Source organism: Anopheles ziemanni, chromosome 3, assembly GCF_943734765.1.
Source record: "Anopheles ziemanni chromosome 3, idAnoZiCoDA_A2_x.2, whole genome shotgun sequence".
In the NCBI taxonomy this organism is placed as follows: Eukaryota; Metazoa; Arthropoda; class Insecta; order Diptera; family Culicidae; genus Anopheles; species Anopheles ziemanni.
Genome location: NC_080706.1, coordinates 17,085,645 through 17,109,311, shown reverse-complemented (window position 1 = coordinate 17,109,311; position 23,667 = coordinate 17,085,645). Strand labels below are relative to the sequence as shown.

Here is a 23,667-nt window from a genome sequence, read left to right as displayed (position 1 = left end):
TGAGTACCTTGTTCCTAAAATAAACTTTCTCAAAAACTACAAAATATAGAATAATCTATTGTTACACAAGGTTGTGTGTCTTGAGCAGACCTTTCACTTAAGGGTTCACATGTTCAAATCGGTTCAGCAGTTGTAAAGTTATTGACAAATTAGTTATTTCAGCAGAAAATACCAACCAAGGTTTCTGCACCTACGCCATCAATAAACAGCTGACAGCTGTCAGAAATAGCAAAATAAAAAAGTACCTATCGTGTTACTTGCGGAACTATTTGTTTTTCTGCAAAATTAAACAGAAAGTTGAATTACCGTAGGTCCAGCATTCCGATGATGAGTGTCGAAGAAAGCCCACGCAATTTGCAGCAATACAAACGCTTCAAGACAAACGATGAAGGCCGCAAAACATCCACATCGATCGAGCAGGTACCGACATAAGTGCCCGGCAGTGATACCGCTGAATGGTGATTATAAATAGAAAAGTTTTAATGTTTCTCTGCAGATAAAGACCGAAGCAGCCATCGAACGGTTCTACGATCGGTTCGAACAGTTGTCGGCGTTGGACCAAACCCTTCCGAAGCTGCATAGAGCGGATCACGCTCGCTATCTGCAGACATCGCTCGAGCAGCTTTCAACGGCCTACGAGTGTCTCGACAGTAGTCGGCCGTGGCTCGTCTACTGGATTCTAAATGCCGCCAGTGTGCTCAATCTGCGGTTCAACGACGACCTGCTGGATAGGGTCGTCGATTTTCTTGGCCGATGCCGTGGAAAAGACGGTGGCTTTGGCGGTGGTCCCGGCCAAGATCCACACCTGGCGACAACGTACGCGGCCGTTAACGCACTGTGCATCATTGGCACAGAGAAGGCACTGAATACGATAAAACGAGAAACGTTGAAAAAGTTTCTATGGGCTGTGCGCGAAGGGAACGGCGCCTTTCGGATGCATGTTGGTGGCGAGCTGGACGTGCGTGGTGCATACTGTGCGATATCTTCGGCAAAGTTAGCGTCCTTTGCGCCGGAAGATGAAATAAAGCTCTTCGAAGGAACCGCTGCATGGGTAGCTGAATGCCAAACGTATGAAGGTGGTTTCGGTGGAGCACCGGGACTGGAGGCGCACGGTGGATATTCGTTCTGCGCAGCGGCCGCAATCATGATTTTGGGTGGCGAGGACCGTTGCGATCTGAATGCCTTATTGCGTTGGACGGTAAATCGTCAGATGGCCTATGAAGGAGGTTTCCAGGGCCGTACGAACAAACTTGTAGACGGATGCTACTCCTTCTGGCAAGGAGCGTTGGTACCGATAGTACAGAGTCTTATCGCCAGGAAAGAACAGCAGCAGCACGTCAAAACCGTAAGCCTTTTCAATCGGATGGCATTGCAGGAGTACGTACTTATTTGTTGCCAAAAGCCAACGGGTGGACTTATCGACAAACCAGGAAAGTAAGTAAAAACCCCATCTAACATAACACTTTCCAAGGGACATTAATTTATCCTCGATCCTTTGTCCAGACCGGCGGATTTGTACCATACTTGCTATGCAATGAGCGGGCTTGCCGTTGCCCAACACTGCGATACGGTGCCGCTGGTACTGGGTGATGAACGGAACGAAGTGCTGCCAACGCATCCCGTGCACAATATTCCTCCTAGAGCTGCCCTGGACGCCTACCGCTACTTTGTGGAGCTGGATGTTCCGGAATCAGCCGCCGAAGAATGTAATGGAAAACCAACCGCAGCTGGAACACCGATGGATACCTCCGACCGAGAAAACGGTTCCGATCGCCAGTCATCATCGAATATGTCGGAAGATGGCAGCAGTAATAGCAACTACACGAGCAGTCGAACTTCGGAGTAATTCATGTCGGTTAATGTATGTAATATTCTATCAAACCCATTGTGGGGTATTGGCTGAGGCTTTAACGCAGCTGTTTCTTCAGTTTTGTGATTGCTCTTTTTTTAAATAAAACTCGCATAAAGAACATCAAAAAATTGTAATTCATTGTGTTGTAATGTATTATGCAAAATTTCATTCCACTAACGATTTACACAACTGTTACCGTTTCAAAATAGAAAACTCTCCACAACAAATCAAAATTCATAAGTCCCCACATGCATCACACGCACACAGCTGTGCGTTCAAATCGCATTTTCAACAACTACACCTTTGTACCATCAACATAGCGACGCGAGGCATCGCCGCAAGCATAATTCAGCATTCTTTGTTTGACTTTTGTCAGAGGCGAAGGCCTGCACGACGCCTGGTGTATGTCCTTTTGTCGAAGAAGGAGATACAGCAACTTTGTACCTTAAATTTAACCAACTCATCATACAACACCATCCTAGAGCATTTTCTATCATGTTCGTGTAGTTTTCACGGTGGTGAAAAAAGAAGTAGGCACATTATGGAGTGAAAGCAGTGCAGCGAACTGCGCTGGCGGACTGGTCGGTCCTCACGCCAAGAGGATATTAGAAGAAGACCCCTAGCATCGTCATCCGGAAATTCGAGCATCGTTCAATGGCATAACCAACATCAGCTGCAGTTTGAAGAGTTTTTCTTCTAGTGCAATATTTTTAAAAAAGCAACGGTTCAATATTCGTTAGCCTAAATACGACGTCTTTCCTTCGGCTGAGCTGTGATAAAATTTAATTCGGGTATGAAAAGCAGATCCCCGAGCAGAGCGCGTATACAATCGTGAAAGCATCAACAGACCAGCGTCCACAGTAAAGGTACGCTTGGCGTGATGATGAAATAGAAGAAGCGTTTTGTTTTGTGTAATCAAGACAAGCTGCTGCTCGTTCCTGCGCCCAGTTGTATGGTAGGAGTATTGTGAATTTCATCTCTTCGAAAGCATCACAAAACTTGAGCTGCGCGTCGCACCGACTCATAACGGATTTCGAGCTTGAACAAGGTCAAAAAGTGACGCATAATTTGGCGTTGGAAACAGCGTACAGTGTGTGTTGTCAAGGGTTGCTATGACCCAGCGGTAGAAGCATTGTGCATACAATTATCCCGAGGAAAGCAACCTGGATATCTGAGAAGGCTAGTCAAGCATCATCTATTCCTCCTTCCTACGGAAAAAGGATCCTCTTTTGCCATACTCACGCACACTGACGCCTTCTCTGGGACGCACAAACATTGTGCTCACTGTCAGCTGTAGCTCTCCAATACCAACAAACGCGAGCACCATATCTCGCTGGGAGAGAAAGCGAGACCAAGCGATTGTCGGTGGGACAGAGAAAGCTGAGTAAAACAAACAGCGGACCGTTGTCAGAGCCAAACAAAGGGCACGACATACAGTCGAGCGCGCAAGACGAACGGACATGAGCTACAGAGGAGCAGCAGTATAAGCAAAAGCTTGGAGCTCCGTTTCCAAAACGACATCGCAGAGCAAGATTGAAGATGGTCCGCGTAGGTGAAAGCTGATAATATAGGAGACCCTCGGACCAACGAAACAACAAACATCATCTGTGATATATGCGCGCGTCTGCCCGTTTTAAGTGCATTCCCCAGGCCTCGAATGAGGGAAAAGTGTGACAAAAGCTACAACGGCCACAACAAGGAAACACAAGAGCGCCCGACGACTGACGGCGATATGCGATAGTGTAACTTATTTGCCAGTTTTATGTAGTCAGCAAGGTGTATATTTTAAATTATTTTAACGTCGCGTGTATGTGCATATAAAAGTATATCTGTTTTTACTACGATTACATTAAGAGTGATCGGGCTTGAACACTATTTCGATCGAGCGGACTCGTAGTGTGCAAGCAAGGTGTAATATTTCATCACTAAGAGTTCAAGTCAACGCTATGGAGGATTTGTTTGCATTTCTGTAACACAACTCCGCAATCTCCGTCACAATAATTCCAAAGGTGAGTGCAATAGAAGTGTGGGGTCAGGTCAGTTGAAGGGTGGATGTTAAATGAAATACACATCACAGAGGTTTAATGCATGATAGAGACATAATAACTTATGTTAAACGTTACTCATCATCCCTCCCTTGGAGGGAAACAATCTTGGGGAAGGGAGTGTGCAAAATAAGAAAGAGGTGATGCAATGGAAAGGAAACAGGCCATCCGTACGAGGCCACCAGCTGACATTGAATATTGAAGGCAATTTCCTATGTGAAGCCAGGCGCACGTACGTTCCTTGCACTCGTTCAGGGACGCAAGCGTTCCGCGATCAACAAGGATGATATGTATCTTCGACCAAATGGTTAATTTTGTAGTTTATTTGTTGGTTAATTTTACATTTTTTTTATCTTTATTCCTGCGCTTCTACACTAGAAACGTTAACATTAGTTCATCTACACCTGACACTGCGTTGGCGCGTTGCGCATTTTCAACGGATTCTGCAACGGAGGACAAGCGAAATATTCAACTCATCTGACGCAACATATTAAAACGACGATTTCTAAATATGAAAATTGTCAACTATTAAAAGCAACGCCTGATCATCCCCGTCACGCACACAACGCAGTCGCTAGCTGTGGAGAGTTTCGCGAAACGTCAGTACGCTGGTTGCGTCGGTGTGCGTGCCTGACCGAGGTTCGTCACGACGAAGTCTCCACAAGTTCGTCATTGTAGAATCTAACACCGAATTGAATAGTTCTTTTTTGCTGGACACTGGGGTGAAACAAAAGTGAGCCACAATCACGGAAGCATCCGGGTAAGTTAACCATTTTTCATCACCTACCTAACTGCAATCTGCAACCTCTTGCTCTCGTACGTGCTCAAAACGTGAAAGTGCATCGTGAACGCGTGAAAATTCGCATAGCCCCAGGCTGTCACATGCCTGGCAGGCATGGTTCGGGGGCAGCCATCTTGAATTTTTTTTACAAGTGAAGTCTGAAGTGTGTATTGTGAAAATCCTTCGGGTCGGGAAGTGGAGGAAGGGGCAAGGGTCGATATTGACGCGGATTTTTTTGAGGGCAAATGTTGTGGAAATGCATTTCATCTAAGGGGTGAAACTTGGAAGTGGGTTTTCCGAACATTCGAGAAGCAAAGCGATTTTGAAATATAATCGCAGAAGCGGGTTTTTTTTTTCTGAATCACCTCTTGAAACGAACCAGACGTTAAAAGATTGTGCAAACACGATGAAGCAGTGTGTTAGCTTTGAAAACTGTACAAAAAGTTTTCCTAGATTAAGTGAAAAGTTTCGCGATCATTCGCGGGATAAGATCCATAAGCATCATCCACGGGACCATTCCCGAACGGACAGGATTAAACGTGAAATTTCGTCAGCCTCTTATGTGGGTTTCTTCTTGCCAAGGTGCCCCATCTTCCACCGCGAAGCAGTTGACTAACGTCAATAAGACAGACAAAGAGCAGTAGCTGAGGCGATTTTGTAGTTGCTAGGTAAAAACGGGAAAAAGCAACATAAAAAACATTAAATGAAATCGCCTGCCGCGCATCATCATCACACCAACACCGCGGACGTTCGTCCGCAATCGCAATTCCTGCTGTACCATAAACCCCCCAGCTGGTATATGTTGCTGCCCCAACCGTTGGAGCTGTGTGAGTAAGGTTGGTTGAATTGGAACGGGGGTGGTTGGTAGGTAATTGGATGGATATGTGAAGCAAAATCATCTGTTTCAGCATGAATTCGAATATCCTCAGCAAAGGGATGTTGGGGGATGGAACGGAGCTAGATGGATGCTGAGTTGTACTGCAAATTATGCTCCGTAACCAATGAAACAATTGATACTACCTCAGTAATGAAAGGAAAATAGGTATATGTTTCTTATATGCGAAACTGTGAAACAACAACAGAAAATAGCAAGTTTAGAAATAGAAATCGACGATATTCAATTTATTTTAGGTCAGCTGATTTTTGTTCATCGTTAGCAATTGTTATTGCTAGTGTTTGGGGCCCTGTATTATCACCTTAATTTATGTACTTTGCGTGCCTACTTTTCAGTCGTCGTCCCACTGCTATATTTGTAACACCAGCTCGTCCGTGTTCCGCCCCCTGTTGTGTGACCCAGCGAGCTGAATACGATCGAAGGGAAAATCGGGAATAAATTTACATACAATGGCGCTGTTGGGGTGGAGAAGCGCGAAGACCCAACACAACAACACTGCCATCCGATCGATTTTGCATAAGTGGAGTGTATGCGCGAGAAACAAAAGGCACGACACAGACACAGACGTCCGACATACACAACACAACATAATCCTGGCGATGTTGATGGAACCAAGCGGAGCGAAAATGAAGATCTAGTGTTTCATGGCACTGAAAATGTAATGTACCGAGCAAAGAGCTACTGCTGCTGCGCGCTGTTTTGTGTGTGTGTAGCAGGTTGCATTTTCTACGCTTACTTCGATGATCGAGAGTCGCGCAGAGGCAACGACGGCGGGGTTGATGTTTTCCAGAGTTTTCTATGGGAGAGCAAGCAAAGCAGGCTGTAACGTACGACGACTGTTACGAGGGACAACACAAAACCCTGCAATGGAAACGAGTAGTATGGCCTGAAGCTGACTGAAGAGAACGTGTAGGAGTGTAGGAAAGAAGGGAGTAAATGTCCAGCAGTGTCGCCACTTGACGCAAATAAACAAAGCGCGCGTTGGTCGGGTCAGATGTCGCTAACGTCGTCGTGTGTCCGCGTTCCGCGACCGATTTGGATCACCAACCAACCAGCGTACAATTGCCACTGGGCACGGTTTACGTTTTCAGTTTGATGGAGGCGCTTTTTTTTTTTGTTCCCTTGACCGACCAGAAGTGAACTGCTTGTTGCGGGTATATGGTAATCAATCACTTTTATTAGGGGGACCCAAATCGTACTTGCTTGCTGCAGCACTGATTAGAACGGCCATAGCATAAGCATCGTCTTTCTTTTGCGACTTTTTCCGCTGCCTGAAGTGTTGAATCGGTTTTATTAGTTAGTAACCTTCGGCCGGGGTTTCGTTGATTCACCACTTGTGATAAATATATGTGACGACGAAGTCTGAAATCGACTCCCCAACCTCATGACTAATTAGTTCATGGCCGCTGATGCATGTTCCGCGTTTCATGGAAAGACTTGTTTCCCTACCTGTATAACACGCATCAAGTATGGGACTTGGCTATTATCACTTTTCAGTAGAATCGTGATGGCACGCGTTCGTTAGCTGGTTCCGTTTACCATCCTGCCCCTAAGCTCGTGCTGATAAAGGCTAATGCATACAACAACTGGCAACCCCTACTATACTGCGTGCCGAACAAACCTTACCATGGAGGAACCACGCACACATCATCCTTTCTCATGGACACTTATCACGAACCTTGCCATCACCACGCCGACTCTCTCTTTTTCCCTGGTTTCAACTAGGTTGGCATCCGCTTTTACGGTGTCCTAATCCGAGCGGCATAATGAACGCACGTGAACAAGACACTGCCCAAAAGGGCAGATGGAGAACCGGAAAAGGGCCACCGTGCGCACTGCAACTCATGTGCGAACCTTTTAATGTCATCTGATAGAGCGCGCAACGTGATTCCTCAAATGTCTTCCATAGGTCCAGTCTCGTGTACGGACACATGGCGACACCTCTTGGGTTCGATTTGGATAGTTTCGCGTTGCACATGAAAATGAAAGTTTTTACGTAAACGCACATACACTGTACGATCGACTGATACTGATTATCAGCTAATGTCGGGTGTTAGTGTAGAGGATTTAAAATACATCCTACATTTACATGGTCACGATTTGGTGGAACACCACCCAGACGACATCTCAATGTGCCACTCCCCTTCCTTGTGTTTGGTTTTCATGCTGATTATTGGCTAATCATGTTGTTTGTGGAGGTCGCTACATCGATTCACACGGTTTGAGGTTGTTTTGAGCGGTCGGCTCATCTTTGCTGTGCATCCGGGTTTTTTTTTCTTGTTGCTGTGATACCCCGAGAGATGATCATACGATGATCGTCCGTTTGCGGCGAACGATTCTTAACGGTATTTACAACGGGAAGGCGATGATGCGCGTGATCATTGAACTAGGTCATCTGCGAGCCCAATCGGCCAAGGGTGTTGCGCCACTTGTTTGGTACGTTCAAAAAGGATTCGCAATACACAATTTCTGCTTCACATTAAACTCACTTTTTGGTCCAAAGAATATTTTAAAACCTTTTCATAAACGATTGTGTATTCCATTCAAACTTCATTATTGAATACACAAAGCTTCACATTTAAATCATCTTTGTAATATGGAAATATATTTATTCAGGTTTTGTCCAGTTGTGCCTTTCTTATGCTTGTGCGTGTGCTTTCCGTTTATGACATTCTCGTGCTAATGAATCATCATTAGGAAGTTGCATTCCGCGCCAGTCTGACCCTGTTCGGACATAAAATGCCCTTAACGATTTGCCTAAGGCGACGACGTCGTCGTCGTCGTCGTCGTGCACTAAAAACGGACAACACACGCCCTCGCGCATTAGAAGACCACATTCTCCACGCCCACGTGAACTGTATTATACCCCTGCATTCCTTTCCCAAACTTATCCTGTCCTGCCCCGTAACCAACCCTATACCTGTCCATATCTATGTTACCTTCCAGTAGCCCTCGGCGTGTTTAGACTGTTGTTATCTCCCTTCCATCCCATGATTATTCCATTGGTTTTTCCAGCAACATGCGTTAACCATTTACATCCAAATTTTCCAGATTATAAATGTAAGTGTCGGAACGGAAGTAAAAAGACACGGAAAGAAGAGCTTCACGAGAAAGAGAGAAGCTAAGATATACAAACAAACAGGGTTTGAAACAGACAGACACAGACAGTTTCTAGCCTCGTATCCTTGGTTCGTGCTGACCTACGTCGTCTTATACGCTCCGGTTTGCTCTGGTTTCTCATACCATTTTCGAGTACTGGGTGTTCACACCGTGCGGTTCCTTGCTAAAGTTTGCTCGGAAGCAGTAGTATATATTCTTTCCTATTTGTGTGATCAGTTTTGGTTTCATTGGATCAAAAGAAGCACAATCTTCTGTTAAAGAAAAAACAAAGTGAATTCAAACACCCTCTTCAAGGAAACGGTTGAGAGACTATCCAGACCCCCCGAGTGGAAGGTAACGGCTCAGCGAATCCGAACCTGTGTGTAAAGCGAAGGCTAACCATAAAAATCGTACGAAGGTCTTCTAGATCGATTACGTTCAATCCAAACGCACACTCTGTCCCAGCGACGCGCGAAACCTCCCCGTGCTTCGAAAACGACGGATCCTTGTGTTGAACCAAGCGCACGTGATCGCAGAACGTTCGCTTGCACGTGCTGGAAGAAAAATCGTGCGTATTTGCTGCGTGACGAACGTGCCCCAGAGGGTACTAAAAAAGTGAACCAGATCTAATTGACCGTTGTGTACGAAGGAAGGATCGTAAAAAAGGACAAAAGCGTATAAATAATCAACTAAATATAAAGAAGTTCCTCTCGAGGTGAGGCAAAGCTTGCAAGTAGAAAGGCGCACGAGTGTTCGGTTGAAAAATCGTACCCCGTCGCATTTCGACACACGATTCTGGCCCAGTGCAAGGCGGTACCAAGGAAGTGTCGTCCACATTTTCACGTACGTTAACAAGAGTATTAAAGTTTGCCCGCTCTAGCGAGAAAGGGTATAACTGGTGTATACTCCCATCGCAAAGAAGGAACCGAAGTGGGTAACTCCTCTTCTTCCGATTGTGTTCGTACGGCCGCAACTGCACTTCTACTGTTGGCTTTTTGAAGAATCGATCTGTTGAATAACAAGCAAGCTTCCTAAGCGCGACCCACCCAGAGGCGAGGGTTATTCTGAGTGTCACATTTCAGAAAGTTAGTGCTTGCGCGCGCACCAGTAGTAACTGCAGTCCTGCAAAGGATAGCTTACCCTACTGGGCAGAAAACAGCATCACTAACTGCCGTTCATACCAGTACCTAGCGGAATCGTTTTGCAATATCGTGCACGTTCGCAATAACTCAACAAACGGGCAAACACAGGCGCCAGGTTCGACCTACGGTTGTGTGTGTCCGCTGACCGTTATTGCGTGGGTGTATCAGCATACGTACAAGAGCAAGAAAAATCAGAGTTTAAGAAAAGTTCAATCCTAAAACGAAAAAAACATTTTCTACGACAAACGAATCTCTTGTTCTTGTTTTCCTTCCTTAAACAAAAAAAAAATCGTATCCCGTTGAATTTGCGGGGCGTCATTACATACGAATTTGCTGAACCAAACCATCCGTTCGGCCGAATTCGGACGCGCTGTTTTGCAAACGAAAACGATACTAAAACCAATAGGTACTAGGCCAGCCCTCAGTATGTCTGTCCCTGTGCGCTGCTACTCTGTCGATAGCATGAACAACATCGACCAGCAGCCCATCGGCATCGGCGGCCACGGTCTACCCAGCTCCTCCTCCTCCTGCGGCATGATGATGATGATGGAGGACGACTGCGGGGACGACCACCGGCCAATGATGCGGATGAGCCCATCGACGACCGTTCATGGCTCCGACCGGGCGATGCATCACGATCAGCGGATGTCATCAGAGGAGGGCCGGCTTGGGACACCGGATGCTGCTGATGGAGTTCTGTTGGCGCCACTAGACGTCGCCACCGGGAACCGCAGCGGCTACAACCACAACAACAACAACAGTGCCCATTCGTCGCCAGGAGGCGGTGGAAGCAACAGCAGCTGCAGCAGCAACAACAACGCCGCTGGTTACTATCATTATCAGCCGCAGCAGCAACAGCAGCAGCAGCAGCAAAATTACCACCACCAACACCTGATGATGATGGATACGGCCGCCGCGGTCGGTGGCACGGGCGCCAATCATGACGATGGCCAAGACCTAGCTGGAGCTGCCGGGGCAGCGGCAGCGGCTAGGTACACCTCACCACAACAGTCACCAACTCACCACCACCCACACCACCACCATCCCGCATCATCATCACCACCCTCATCGCCAGCATCGGCGCACGGTGGCAGCAACGGCGCCGGAGCAACGCCGCCGCCCCAGCCGGCCATGTCGTTCGAGCAGATGATGGCCAAGCTGAGCGAGCTGCTCGCACTGGAACCGAAGTACCAACCGAACCTTTACCTGCCGCAACAATCAATCGTAAGTAGTTCCATACATCTTTTGTAGATTAAGTTTTCTTTTTCAGAACAAGAATTCAGACGCCGTGAACAGGCCTCCTTTATCACTAGAATCCAACCCGTTGCAAAGAATTCCGAAAGGATCTTTTCTGCTTTACACCAAACTAACGGAATGTTGGAGAGGCGCATCCAAAAACCAAACGATAGTCAACAAATATACTAAAAGATAGCCGTTTACGGACTAGAAACTCTAAAACCGACAAAACTGTAGCAAGAGCGGTCAAAAAGTTCGCTCGAAAGCATTCGGGCAAGATTCCTAAGCAATGTATTCTAGTATTTCCTTTTGGTGTTGGACAATCATAAGCATCGGTACAAGTTCAAACACACTTTCCATTTCAAATCCAAGCAAGATGGTGTTAAACGAAATTGTTGAACTTTACTTTTGCAAATATGCTGATTGATGGTGGCAAGCGTGTACATCATGTTGCGCATATCTCACGTACTCCACGGACCGCGACCCAGACGGTGTTACACATTTTTACACGAAACCGTTGCTTGCCCCTTTCCTTCGTGGTGATGTGAAAAATGTTGGAATGCCACAAGAGAAGCAGAAAAACGAAAGTTGAAGCCGATTATACCCGGGCGAGACGAGGGTTCAATATGTGTGTGGTTGAGATGGTTTCGGCCACAAGGTAAAACAATTATTTGGTGCATTCAAACACTTCTTCACACTCTCTCGAACACGTGTTCTTCGGTTTAGTTTTACTGCAGCTGGGAGGTTTTGTTTTCCACGTGTGGCGTTGTCTGCTGTTGCTTTGCCTCACGTGACTTACTTTTTCTCGACAATGCCAATAAAGCAAAGAGAGTGAGAGAGAGCGCGCCAATTGCCGTCAATCAGCTGACGATTGTGGCATAAAATTTTCCAGTGGCAAGCATGAAATGTTCCATGGAATTGAAATCCGTTTTAACATTTTTGAATTATGATGAAAATAGTTGCTTACATACTTCATTTTATCTCCGCTATCTAAATGGTAGCGCACGATTGCGGTTTCCGTTCTTAATCAGATTGATCATGAATACGTGACCGATAAGGATTGTGGTTTGTTCTGCGTGGTTAGGAACGTAAGACGATAATGTAATATTTGCTTTTGTGATTATTTCATAGGTGGCAATCCTATTTCTGCTGGCCATAATTTAGTCGATAATGAGGGACACAAATATGTAAATAATCATCAATCCCTTTTGGATAATCAATATTGTGACACCAGCTACTCCATCATGATCGATCAAAAAAAAAAGGGAAGAGACTAACACTGTCCAGGTGTGTGTTACCCAAGGCAGAGAAAAAATGGACATGTTCCTGTTTTGTTCGTTGAGTTCGATCAAAATAGATTCCGATCTTTCGGGAAATATTCTCTGCGTCATGTTGCCAAAATAGCTTGCATGAAGCTACACACATCAGAATACACCAGTAAACCAGCGATGCTCTTGGTCACTTGTTCGGCTTCTACCAACGTTGTTTAGTTTCCTGGGTCACAAAAATCCCGCCCCAGGAAATGCATCCAGTAGCATTTTTTGGTAAAACTTACAAGGTTTCGCTGCACAAATTTCCGTTTCACACTGGATGGTCCCCTTCTTGACTCATTTTGCCGAATAATCTGGAGACTAAACTTGTTTCCTATCTTCTTCCCTTTTTTATGATACGTTCTTTCGGCGTTACTTCCCTCCCTCTGAAACCTGTTTTATGGCAAATGGGCTCTTCTTTAATCGACCAGACACGGACAGCGTGAACACCACCACACCACGAATTTTGTCTACACCGAAAAGAAGCATAAACGACGAAGTATGTTGAAGCGAATCGGCTTGCTATGTCAGTTGGTTTCTTTATTTTTTATTTTTTTTTGCATGTCCCAACTGCTCCCCAAGGGTGTGTGTGTGTGTCCGTGACAGTCCGCGATCACGTAGTCACTTATTTTTAGAGCTTGTAGGATTTTTCTTTTTTCGACTAAACGACTAATCGCTTCACCGTTTAGTCTGAATCGAAATCGAGATTTTTGATTGATTCGTTTTGTTCTTGCTGAAATGTAAAATTTTATTTGTGCCACAAGAATCGTCACCCTACAAAAAGAAGGATTCATGAGAAATGATCATAATAAATGGTGGAATGATTCTTATAAAATGTTGTTCTTAAGGCATCTAAGCCATCAGCTGTTGTTTGTCGGATGGACGAAGGTCCAAAAGGCCCTACCCTTGGCATGACCGAACTCTGCTCTTTGTTGTCCACTCCGAATTGTTTATGCGTTTATCGATTGAGCTCATGGTGGTGGAGATAATCTAACATCACCCCACCAACGTCCCACTCCGGAGTAGGTTATATTGCTTCGTTATCACCATCATCGTCATCGTCGGTGGTGGCCGCCGCATTTGGCGTGACTTTGCCGTTGTGCATGTTGGTGTTTTCTAAGAGCCTCATCACGAACGGGCCTCCCTCTGTTGTGGCGTCCTCTACGGTTGTCCTCTGCAAAATAATAGGATTTGTTGTTGTTGATGACCAGCTGGAGAAGGAGGGAGTGTTAGGTATAAGTTAGCGTTTGGTTTGGCGAGCCGAACTCTATACAGGGTGGATAGGTAAGCAGCCCTTCAACACTTTAGCCGGGCGCTCTATATTTAAACATCAGGTGTTTAGCCGGTCCCGGGTCGTCACCGGGTGTTAGATCAATAGGTAGGCTTAGCATCGGCGAACCAACAACCCCCAAGCCTTCGTCCACTGCACACTTAACTCGACAGTCCGAATCGAATGGTCTCGAGTCGATAATGAACCGTTTACCATTTGCAATAAATATCACCATACAATGGTAACCGGAGGGAGAAGCATATTGACGTACGAATGATTTGGTGTAGACTCCACGGTAGGGCGGGGAAGGCAGGAAGCAAAGTGTCTTCAGTGTCCGTCTGTCTGTCAATATTTGGCATGCTGATAACGGGCGAACAGAAGAAACAACCAAACGAAGGGTGTGGTGCCCGAAGGAGAGATCTATTTCCTTATCAGGCTCGCTTCTTCGGGTGTTGTACAAGACGCGAAATCAGGCCCGATTATTCCTAGTGAATTGTTTGTTCAGCACATTTTGCCAACCTCTTCTGGTGAAGATTTGGAACGAATGGAATGAATACAAAGAAGTACCTACGGTTTTTGTTTTCATTGCGCTTTTTTGCAGATTGAAACCCGCCGTCGACGTCATCGTCATCAACGTTGTTCCACTCCAATTGCAGACGGAAAAACAATCCGCTGTTTGGTGCTATCAGCATGACGATTTCGTTTTTAACCTTATCACGGTGAAATTAAACCGAAAAATAAAAAAAAAATATTGTGAGGTTATCGACCGGGAAAAGGTAACGAAAAATGAAAACAGGAAAATAAACCTTAGAGCGGAGGAGGGTGCAATATTTTGTGTCATCTTTTCTTCACTCCCCGGTTTCAAACGGTTCCAGACTAGAAGCCTCCCTTATCATTAAATCGATAGGAGGAGCGCAAGATACGGTGCTGGTACGACGATAAGTACCATATGTGACAAGACCATTTGCGTACAAAACCCGCTCCAGACGACATGGCACTGCGGCATTTTTGCTCGCTTGAAGATGGTGTTTCGTATGCGGAGATAATTGTTAGTATCGCGAAGAAGCCCGTTGATAGTGGCTTTTGTTGTGTTGTCCAGCTTTTCTTGTCCAGTCCGTGTGTAATCATACAGCGGGTAGAGCCGGGCTTATGTCAAGACCGGAAAGAATCTCGTAAGAAGGAAGGTTTTCCGAGGCTGTTGCACTTTCGATCAATAGCTTCAAAGTGGCCACCAGAAGCGCTCTCACGGATGTACACGTTTCTTGCGTGCGTTCGATAGTTGCATGTTTGATTCGTGTACCTTGCGGTGAGGGGAGGGTTAGTGCAAGTATAAGTAGACCGCTAAAGAGGATGATTACGACGAGTTGGTCAGCAGCTTGTTGTAATTAGCGTCAATGGTTGGGCATTCTGTAAGCGACCATTAAATGCTACCAGTGCTTAGGCTCGACTTGTTTGTCTACACAGCAAGAGGGGATAAACGTGTAAACAACATACTTCTTATCACTCTCAAGAGCACAAATGAATGAAATATCTCTGCCTTCAATTCTGTTGAGTTCTTTTCTACATTTTTTTCCACCCACCGAATCTGGCCTTTCCTTATGACCCAACCTCTTCTGGGTTCAAATGGCAGCAAGCGCCGGGAAAGGTTGTTGTGCAAATGTTTTTTTTTGTTCTGTCTATTTCTAACTATCCATCGTTGTTCTCGATCTCCAGATACACTGAAGGGTTTGTTCTTCTACCAGGGGCGCACTTCCTGTGTCGCTCCCGATTGTTAGACAAAAAAAGAGCCCCGTTGCGCCCCGCTTTACACCCAACAGAATACAATGGTGTTGTGCGTCATGTTAGTCAGTGCAGATATACAGAACGCCACATTACTACTCCACATTGTGTTCCGTCGGCGACGTTCCAACGGTGCCAACGTTCGTCACTTCGTCACTGGTGCGGAAAAAGAATGGGATTCATCGGGTGGGCCCGCGGCGGACTCGCGCGCCCGGAAGGGAGGCATAAAATTCGAATAGATGTATGCTCTAGCAGCAGCACCGCTTCCTGCTCGAGGGAAGGAACATTTCGAGCGGAGAATAAAGACGGTGCTGACTTTCTACTGGGAAGGCCTAGAAGAAGCCCAGTGTTAAATCTACTACTACTCTCGACTCTTCGAGGTACTGTAGCTAGCGTAAGATAATTGCTTCCACATGTTGCTACTGTTAAGGGTGGTTATTCTTTTCTCTAATAACACGCAGGCGTTAGGCAGAGCACGGTTCTTTTGCCGCTAGTTTTCAAGTACCGTTCGATCGTTTGATTCTCGTTCTGCCCAAGCGTTGGAAGCGAATGTCGGGGTTGGGTCTGGACGATAAAATTAACATGCTAATAAAGCGAAAATCTAAGGCTACAGATTATCGCCAAATAGAAAAGCACCTTAAGCGCGTTTGTGATTCCTTTTTTATGTTTTAGAAACACAATCGAATTGAGTCGAATCAGCACAAGTCGAACCAACCCAACACATGTTCCAGTTTGAGTTTTGCTAGTTTGTTGAATATAATCTCCACGCTTCAACGCGCCATCGTTTTACCCATTCGGGCACACAACGGAAGTGGGTGAAACGCTGTGGGGGATGATAGTCGTTTTCATTTGAAAAGGGTAACATAAACAAGGAGAGAACGACACCATGTTTTAGCATTGGTGCCCGCCGCTTGGTGTCACTCTCCATAAACCAACGATATTTCCCTTTTTTTGGGCGATTGTACGATCATCCCTTCTGTGCGTGGGGCGCCATCCGTGACCGTCACGCACGGTTGTGTTCGTGGTCGGTGGCGCACGCTTGAGGAACGGGAAACAATGTCATATTGTTCCTCTCCCCGTCAGGGAGATAATGAAGATCAAAGCGGGTTAATTTAAATTAAAAATAATGCACAAAGAAACGATACCCATCAGGAATGATTAACGTAACGAGATGCACAAGTAGGTTTAGCGAATGTAAAACATAAAATGCACGTTGCATTTTGTGGTAGGTAAGGAGGAAGAAATGATCGTGATAAAATTCATCCTTCTTTCTTCGTTTCCGATTAGTATTGGCCTAATTACAAATAGACAGACAAACAAAACGGGACGACATCCGCAAACAAACAGCAAACAGGTTTTTGGAGGCCATGTAGCAAATTCGTTCGTTGCGTCAAAGAGGGGACGGGGACGGGAACAGGCTTGTGTTTGTTATTTTGGACGAACTGGAAGAACCAGTTTTTCGCGAGTACGTGACTGGCAAGAAACTCTCTCGCCCGTCGATGTGTGCGTCTTGCGCTGGTCGAATGCTGCCTGGGCCATAGGGTGACGCCATAAAATGTCGATGGCAACACCAGTCCAACCTGCCCGAGCAATGGAAACGACATCGACGATAATAATAAAGGTACACCTTTCGAGGGACGACGGAGGCGGCAGACTCATTACGTACGACGACGCGACGCGACCATGCGTGGGTTTGCAAGACGCGCGCGATATCCAAGGGAAAGGAGGAACACACATCGACCCCCGTCGGTTGGTTGTTCGCTCGCTCTTCGTTGGTTGTGTGTGTCACGCATGCAAGATTTATTTTCGGTTTCAATGTCAACTGGCTCGATCGACACAACTGGTCCTGCCCCCCGTCCGGTGTACCCCCTATTTTTCCGCAGGGAACTATCCCCAAGGAGCCTGGCTATAGCCTGGGTGCCACTCGATCCTGGGCTACTGCTGCTACTACTTGTAGTTGGTAGCATTATTTGCCCTGGGGGAGGACATACTTATCCGGTCGCTCCGGTTACTGGTTGGACCGGCTTTAGGTTGCCTATCGTTGAGGGAATATTCGCAGACGGCTGGCGCTGCTGAAGGCAATGGACCAGTTTTTAATCTGGATAATATTACAGAGCCCTACCATCATCATATGGTATGAAGTTGATGATGGTGGTTTCTATTGGTCGCCTGTCTTATCGTGTTACGATCCCCACCGCCTCCCACTGGCGTTGTTCATTTTCGTCGACGGTCGTACACAACAACGTCGTTGTGCATACATGCGAAAATATACACAATCCCTCCCTCTTGATGGCGAGGGAGGATGGAGGTGGGTTGGTTTGCATTTACTTACGGTTCAGTTCGCGGCATGTGTATGTATTCATGCGTGAAGAGCAAACTTGGAAGTCCGATGTCTTCTTGTGTGTGCGGTGCTTAACGAATCGTTCCTTTTTTAGCTCACACTACTGGCTTGGTCAGGTACCACCGCACTTCCTTCTTCGACGCAAACCATCCTTTCCGTTGTACTTGACTGATTTTATAAATGATTTATTTTGTAGGCGTTGAGGAGGAGGATGAGAAGGACGGTTGTTGTTGTTGGGGGAAGGTATAAACGGAAGGTCGGCTAAGCCGAGTGGTCTTTAGCAGCTGTTTTAAGCCGTCCTTTCTCGCCTTGAAATGTTTCATTTCCCTCTGCCTACTGCTCAGGGAGGGGTATGGTGGGCTCGGGGAGGGAGGAAGGGACATGCCAATGCAAAATGAGACAAACAACAAAGATGATGGGCAGGAGGAGGGGGTGGACGAAGTTGTTGAGATCGATGTTGTTTTTGCCAACGAGAAAGTCCTCCTCGATCATTTGCCTTTGATTATTTTCAGCACGGCCTGATGGTGCATACGTGTGTATGTGTGTGTGTGCGTCACTACATTCGGTCCACAGCTGATGGACACATACGTGTTATGCTGAGGTCGGTCTACGTGACACACTCTACGCTGTTCCACATTTGCTGCCAGCCTGACCCTGGTTTCTCTGGTGCTATTCAAAGCAGGTGTCAGCGTTAAATTGATTACAAGGGCCGTGGACAATTCTGCCCAACCGCTTGTCACTTCTTGTCGGTTTAAGGACGATTTTGATTCATAGTGCAATAAAGAGTTATTTCTCCTTTACGTAAGCAATCGTCATGGTATGCAATGTAAGCTTTCCAATGCTCAGTCAGCATCATCATCTCTGTGTGTCTCCAAAAAGTGTTATCTTTCCCTCTCTACCTTGTGGCTCTTTTAAATTCCTCAAACTTGTTGGTATGCCGTTCCCAACATCGTCCCACCAACCAGCTCGCGTCCTCGCCTCGAGTCGTTGAACCTCCCCAGCGAAGAGAAACTCAAACCCATCTCAACGAAGGTTGACCGAACCCACAACCCCACGCCTCGGCGAATGGAGGATTTCGTGTGCACTATTGTCCACCGATGTTTCTCTTCGGATTTCCAATGCTAAAGCGTACCAGGAGGAAGCTGGGATTCCTTTGGGAAGATGGAAGGGCGGGGGGGGAGTGTTGTTGACAGTTGTGCCTTCCATAGGATTTTCATCGCAGCGCATCATTGATGTTTCTTGTGACCTCAATTTTATATAACACTCCATCCACCATCCCATCGGTGTGTGTTGTGATCTGCGGGTCACACTGAGTAGATGTTGTTTCTCCAATGGCGACCAAATAGAGGCGAGAGGCCCGTTTCTCAAACTCTCTTTGTACAACTTTGCATCTCCTGTACATGTTTTTCATTTTTCTGGGCAATGTCTGAAGGCTGCGTCTCTGCTGAGTTCGGCAATTGTCGAGGGCAAGAGATTGTTGTTGTTTATATTTATATATAAAAACATGGATCGCCTTTTTTCTGTTGCGTGCAATCGACGCGAAAAAGAATGTCCTCGATTGTTGGATGAGATTGTGTTGTTTGCTTTCTTTACTCCTGTGATTTAATTTTAAACTTTGCCCGAACACGATCTTGATTGCCTATTCCCGGGTCTCTTTTTAACGCCAATTAAGCAATCACCCGATCGGTTTACGTTGTCTTGCCTTTTCTCGAGGTCTCGCATCTACTTTCAAGCCACTTTTGTTTACGTGATGGTATGGTTCTTCTCCGATTGATACCGATTTGCCACAAAGTGGAAGCAACAATATGTACTTATGCTGTGCGCCGCACCGCGCATCCTTGGGGAAGGCCAATGACTCGCGGTTCCATCATGTCCAAGCTCTGAACTATATGTCCGTGTGCTAATGCCGTCCGTTCTCATTTTTTTCCCCCTGTCCTGTTTCTCATTCCAGAATGGCGAAATCACGATCGGCACCCGCGACGGAGCCGCTCATGTGCTGCGCTGCCTGAAGGTTTGGTACGAGCTGCCGAACGATGTCCTGTTCGCTGCCATTAACTTGGTTGATCGCTTCCTGACCAAGATGAAGGTCCGCCCGAAGCACATGGCGTGCATTTCGGTCAGCTCCTTCCATCTGGCGGTGCAGCAGCTGAGCATGCCGATCATCGACACGGAGGATTTGGTTGCTATCTCACAGGTAAGTTCCCGTGCGGGTTTTTTAAATCTAAAATCTAGAAGATAACGAATTTTCCCAAGGACAACTTTAATGTTGAATTTAATCACGCGCATTGAGACTGTATCTTGTTTACATTACACTGGAAGTAAACACCGTGACGCCATTTCCATGGGCCATCTTTTGCGCTGCAACATATCGAATTTGGATGTTGGGTAGCATGGTGTGTGATGCATCGAGCCTGTTCCTAAAAGAGAATGGTATTACGCGGTTGACTCACTCTCATATCGGTAGACACAAGGCCCGCCGTCGGTCGTCGTGCCTGTGTGCCGATTAAATGGCCAAATATGGCAATAAGAGTGGAACGTAATCTGTGTGCATATAACACAGCATATTGCGTGTTATCCTCGTAAACGCGGGAATCGATACTCAAAAACAACATCCCATACCGTCCTGCGTTTGTGGAGCGGCGGCCACCTAAGTAAACTAATAACAGATTGTGTTTCAACAACCGCGATACGTAGTTTTAATTTATCCCGTATTTATCAACAATCAGTTCAACTTATGTGTTTTTTTTTAAATAAATATTGTTTAATTTTGAAATTGCTGCGTCATATGATGGTCTCACTTTATTGGAAACGTTTTCCGTGGTGCATATTATTTTAGGTACACCAAGGAATACGTCACGCACCGTGTGTTGAAGAAGAATGCAAGAAGCTCATGACGACCTTCACTTCCAGCCTCAGCTTCGTTTTGTGTTTTGAAAGTGGCGACAAATGGGAACCATATGTCGCCGTCCACCAATAATACAGCATCAGTTCCCAGTACAAAAACCTCAAATCGATTCGATATGAGCAACGAAACAGAACGCCCGCGGAAAATAGATTCCTCAAATGCTAAAACATATGGCTCTCTCGGCGGCTGTGGTGGCTAGCTCAAGTTACCAAACTCTGCTGTATGGATGGAAGGACAGGCAGGCAGCAGTAAGAAAGTATTGGCCATTACTCCAGAGATGTTTACGTCAGTTCCCCACCCATCTAGAGCTTGTGTGAGCGATCTGATGCCCTTCGATCGCTGTACTCAATTGCGACGATGCGGATGATGCCACAAACGTACGTAGTACGAGAAACAGTTCCCGTTCGTTTGAAGAACGATCGTTTCATCGGCGGATGGCAATGAAGAGTTGAACGAAAGTCCTAAGAGATTGGACGTTAGCGACTAGTTCTATACGTCGTTGCACCGACGCTCAATATGTTGTTCCTTCTCATGCACATGTGCAGACATCATAACATTTTATCAATCCTTCGATCTCCCAACCACCACCATTCGATGAGCCGTAGAGAGACCGATCGGTGGTGTTTGTTTACGCGTTGCCTAACGGTTTGGCTGCGACTTTGAATGTTATTACCCAACAACCATGCGTGTGCAATGCGCTTGATATGCTTCTGTTGAAAATGTACTCCTTCCCCATCATCCCTTCCTCCCTCCCCTTTCTTTACACAACAGTAGTTTGTGTTTAATTTAAACGGGTATTCAACTTGTGTGTCAATTCGCTACGATCATGCAGAAGAGGAGGGAGGTTATGCTGCTGTAACATGCGCCAGCTTCAATTTAAAAGGTCCACCCACTCGACCAGCACTTACTCTCTGTGGTACACATTGTTGCCGATCGGCAGAACTGTCCACGGTTTCACATGCCGCGAGGGGGACACTTGATGATTTGCTACGAAGTTCGTAATTGACTACAACATTTTCTATGGTCAACAAAATGTGACCGGTTGCTGTGTGGCGATCCGACGAAGATCGCCACGGCTCGCAAAATGTGCTCGCTCGGCGGGTGTATGTGTGTTTGCACTCGAGCGGCCAAGCTCATCTCGCCCATTTGTGACGATCGGTTTCCATTTTAATGCTGACGTCGTTACTGAATCTACTTCACCATGTTTCAAGTGAGATCGCGCGGCCTAATGTAAACATTTTTCGAAGGCAAATAGTCGGAAATTTACCAGGAGGAGAAGTACGAAGATAGCACGCAATATAAACATACAACTCCTCTGGAGCTCACTCTTCTATTTCTTGTTGGGTTTTTTTTCTCATAAAAAAGTAAACTCTCATCGTTGCTAGTAAACACTTTACCCTCGGATGATAATGTGTTGATATACATTGCAGGCTACACCATCTTTCCGGATAGGTGTGTGTTTGTGATAGGTGGAGGGGTCGCAGACGAACCTCATGCACTGCCAAGCCCTTTTAAAATAAATCTTTTCTGGCTTCTTTTAGTTGACAATGGTCTCTAGGTTATAAAAGCATCTAGGTTCGATAAAGCTTGAAATCATGCACCCACCATGTTATCGATCTTTCGAAAAGCGAAACTGTGGTTTGGCATGGGTTTTGTTAGAGTATTGTTAATGAAATGAAGGGGTTTTTCCTTACATTTTTGGCAAATTTACACCGCTTAACTTCAATGCCTTCTTCTCTTTGTTCCCCACAGTGCCGCTGTACGTCGCGAGACCTGGTGCGAATGGCCGACATCGTCGCCAACAAGCTTGGCGTCCAGATGAACCTGGCACCGGTGACGGCCCTTTCGTTCATCCGGCTGTTCTACTACATCTTCGAGAACGCCGCGAACGCACTCGGGCTGTCCGAAATCTTCAAGTCGGCCATCTCGCTGGCCGATCTCGAGATGCGGCTGGAGATTCTCGCCTGCGACGCCAGCTGCGCCAGCATTCGTCCGTCCGAGCTCGCGCTCGTGATGATCTTCACCCAGATGGATGTGTACGTCAGCGCCAACAAGGACAACGGTCTGGTACACCAGCAGATCCACGATCTCGTTGACTACGCTATTCAGCTGCAAAAATTCTGTCGGGTAGGTGTTCATACCAATACCACTGAGGGTTGCTTGCTGTCTGTTGTTATTGAACTTAGAAAATTATCATATATTTTTCCCATTCGCAGATCCCCGACAGCAGCTTCCTCTACAGCAACAGCATTGTGACGAAGATTCTGTCGCTCTACAACGGCCAGCACAAGATGCCGTACAAGCAGAGGCTGGTGTGGAAACTTTCATCCCGCACCATGCGCGTTCTGCGCCCCACTGACAAGTTGACCTCCTACCTGCCAACGATTGCCGAACATCACCAAGCCCACGGTCACATGAACAACAACCTTAGATTCAGGTATGTGATAGACACAGCTGCGACATGGGTTCCTTTTGGTTTTTATCATTTGCCTCTTTCCCATTAACAGAACGGGTAGTGTAAGCTCCGAGGACGACGGCGAAGATTGGCCAACGTCACCGATCGTAGCCGTTTGTGAACAGTTCGTTGACGAGTAAGAGGCCCCTCTGGAGCCGGGATCGCGAGGGATTTCGCGAACCCGGGGGGTTATTACTTCTCCTTCGGTCTACAGCTGGGAGATGGGAAAAACAACATAAGGGTTCCTAGAACGTTGTTTCGAACGAATACAAAATTCACACATCACGATGTACACGAGACCAGCGTGTGTGTGTGTGTGAGGCAGCAATCTTTGTATGCCAAGAGGACGATCACATATTATGGACGTACGATTCCCCCAGCAAACGGAACGATCGAGACTGAGAAAGAGACACGTAAAGGACGAGTATATTTGCATGGCTAATATTACTACTACCCCTACTGCATCTATCAAAAAAACACTACTCTGCTACTTCTATGTTATTGAGCACCGATTTTGTTGATGTTTGCAACGACCGAAAAGAGATTGATTTCCCTTT

At 46.3% G+C, this 23,667-nt stretch overlaps 2 protein-coding genes across 2 annotated transcripts; both read left to right on the top strand.

The window, feature by feature from the left end:
• The first annotated feature begins 230 nt into the window (after nt 1-230).
• On the top strand, nt 231-1,934 carry LOC131286467 (protein farnesyltransferase subunit beta). Its single transcript, XM_058315425.1, has 3 exons — nt 231-420; nt 497-1,434; nt 1,504-1,934. Exons 1-3 carry the CDS (start codon nt 325-327, stop codon nt 1,844-1,846), a joined length of 1,377 nt encoding a protein of 458 aa, XP_058171408.1. The 5' UTR covers nt 231-324; the 3' UTR covers nt 1,847-1,934.
• A 303-nt stretch (nt 1,935-2,237) lies between these two features.
• LOC131288790 (cyclin G) lies at nt 2,238-23,351 on the top strand. Its single transcript, XM_058317966.1, has 7 exons — nt 2,238-3,861; nt 4,276-4,657; nt 10,221-11,038; nt 19,702-19,944; nt 22,408-22,782; nt 22,872-23,092; nt 23,163-23,351. Exons 3-7 carry the CDS (start codon nt 10,241-10,243, stop codon nt 23,248-23,250), a joined length of 1,725 nt encoding a protein of 574 aa, XP_058173949.1. The 5' UTR covers nt 2,238-3,861; nt 4,276-4,657; nt 10,221-10,240; the 3' UTR covers nt 23,251-23,351.
• The last annotated feature ends 316 nt before the right edge of the window (nt 23,352-23,667 follow it).

Excerpts from the sequence above, each read along its gene's own strand:
- LOC131286467 (XM_058315425.1), top strand. The coding sequence starts at position 325 with ATGATGAGTGTCGAAGAAAGCCCACGCAATTTGCAGCAATACAAACGC. Across the intron at positions 421-496 it reads CATCCACATCGATCGAGCAG|ATAAAGACCGAAGCAGCCAT; the intron begins GTACCGACATAA and ends GTTTCTCTGCAG. Across the intron at positions 1,435-1,503 it reads CTTATCGACAAACCAGGAAA|ACCGGCGGATTTGTACCATA; the intron begins GTAAGTAAAAAC and ends TCCTTTGTCCAG.
- LOC131288790 (XM_058317966.1), top strand. The coding sequence starts at position 10,241 with ATGTCTGTCCCTGTGCGCTGCTACTCTGTCGATAGCATGAACAACATC. Across the intron at positions 11,039-19,701 it reads ACCTGCCGCAACAATCAATC|AATGGCGAAATCACGATCGG; the intron begins GTAAGTAGTTCC and ends TTCTCATTCCAG. Across the intron at positions 22,783-22,871 it reads AGCTGCAAAAATTCTGTCGG|ATCCCCGACAGCAGCTTCCT; the intron begins GTAGGTGTTCAT and ends TCCCATTCGCAG.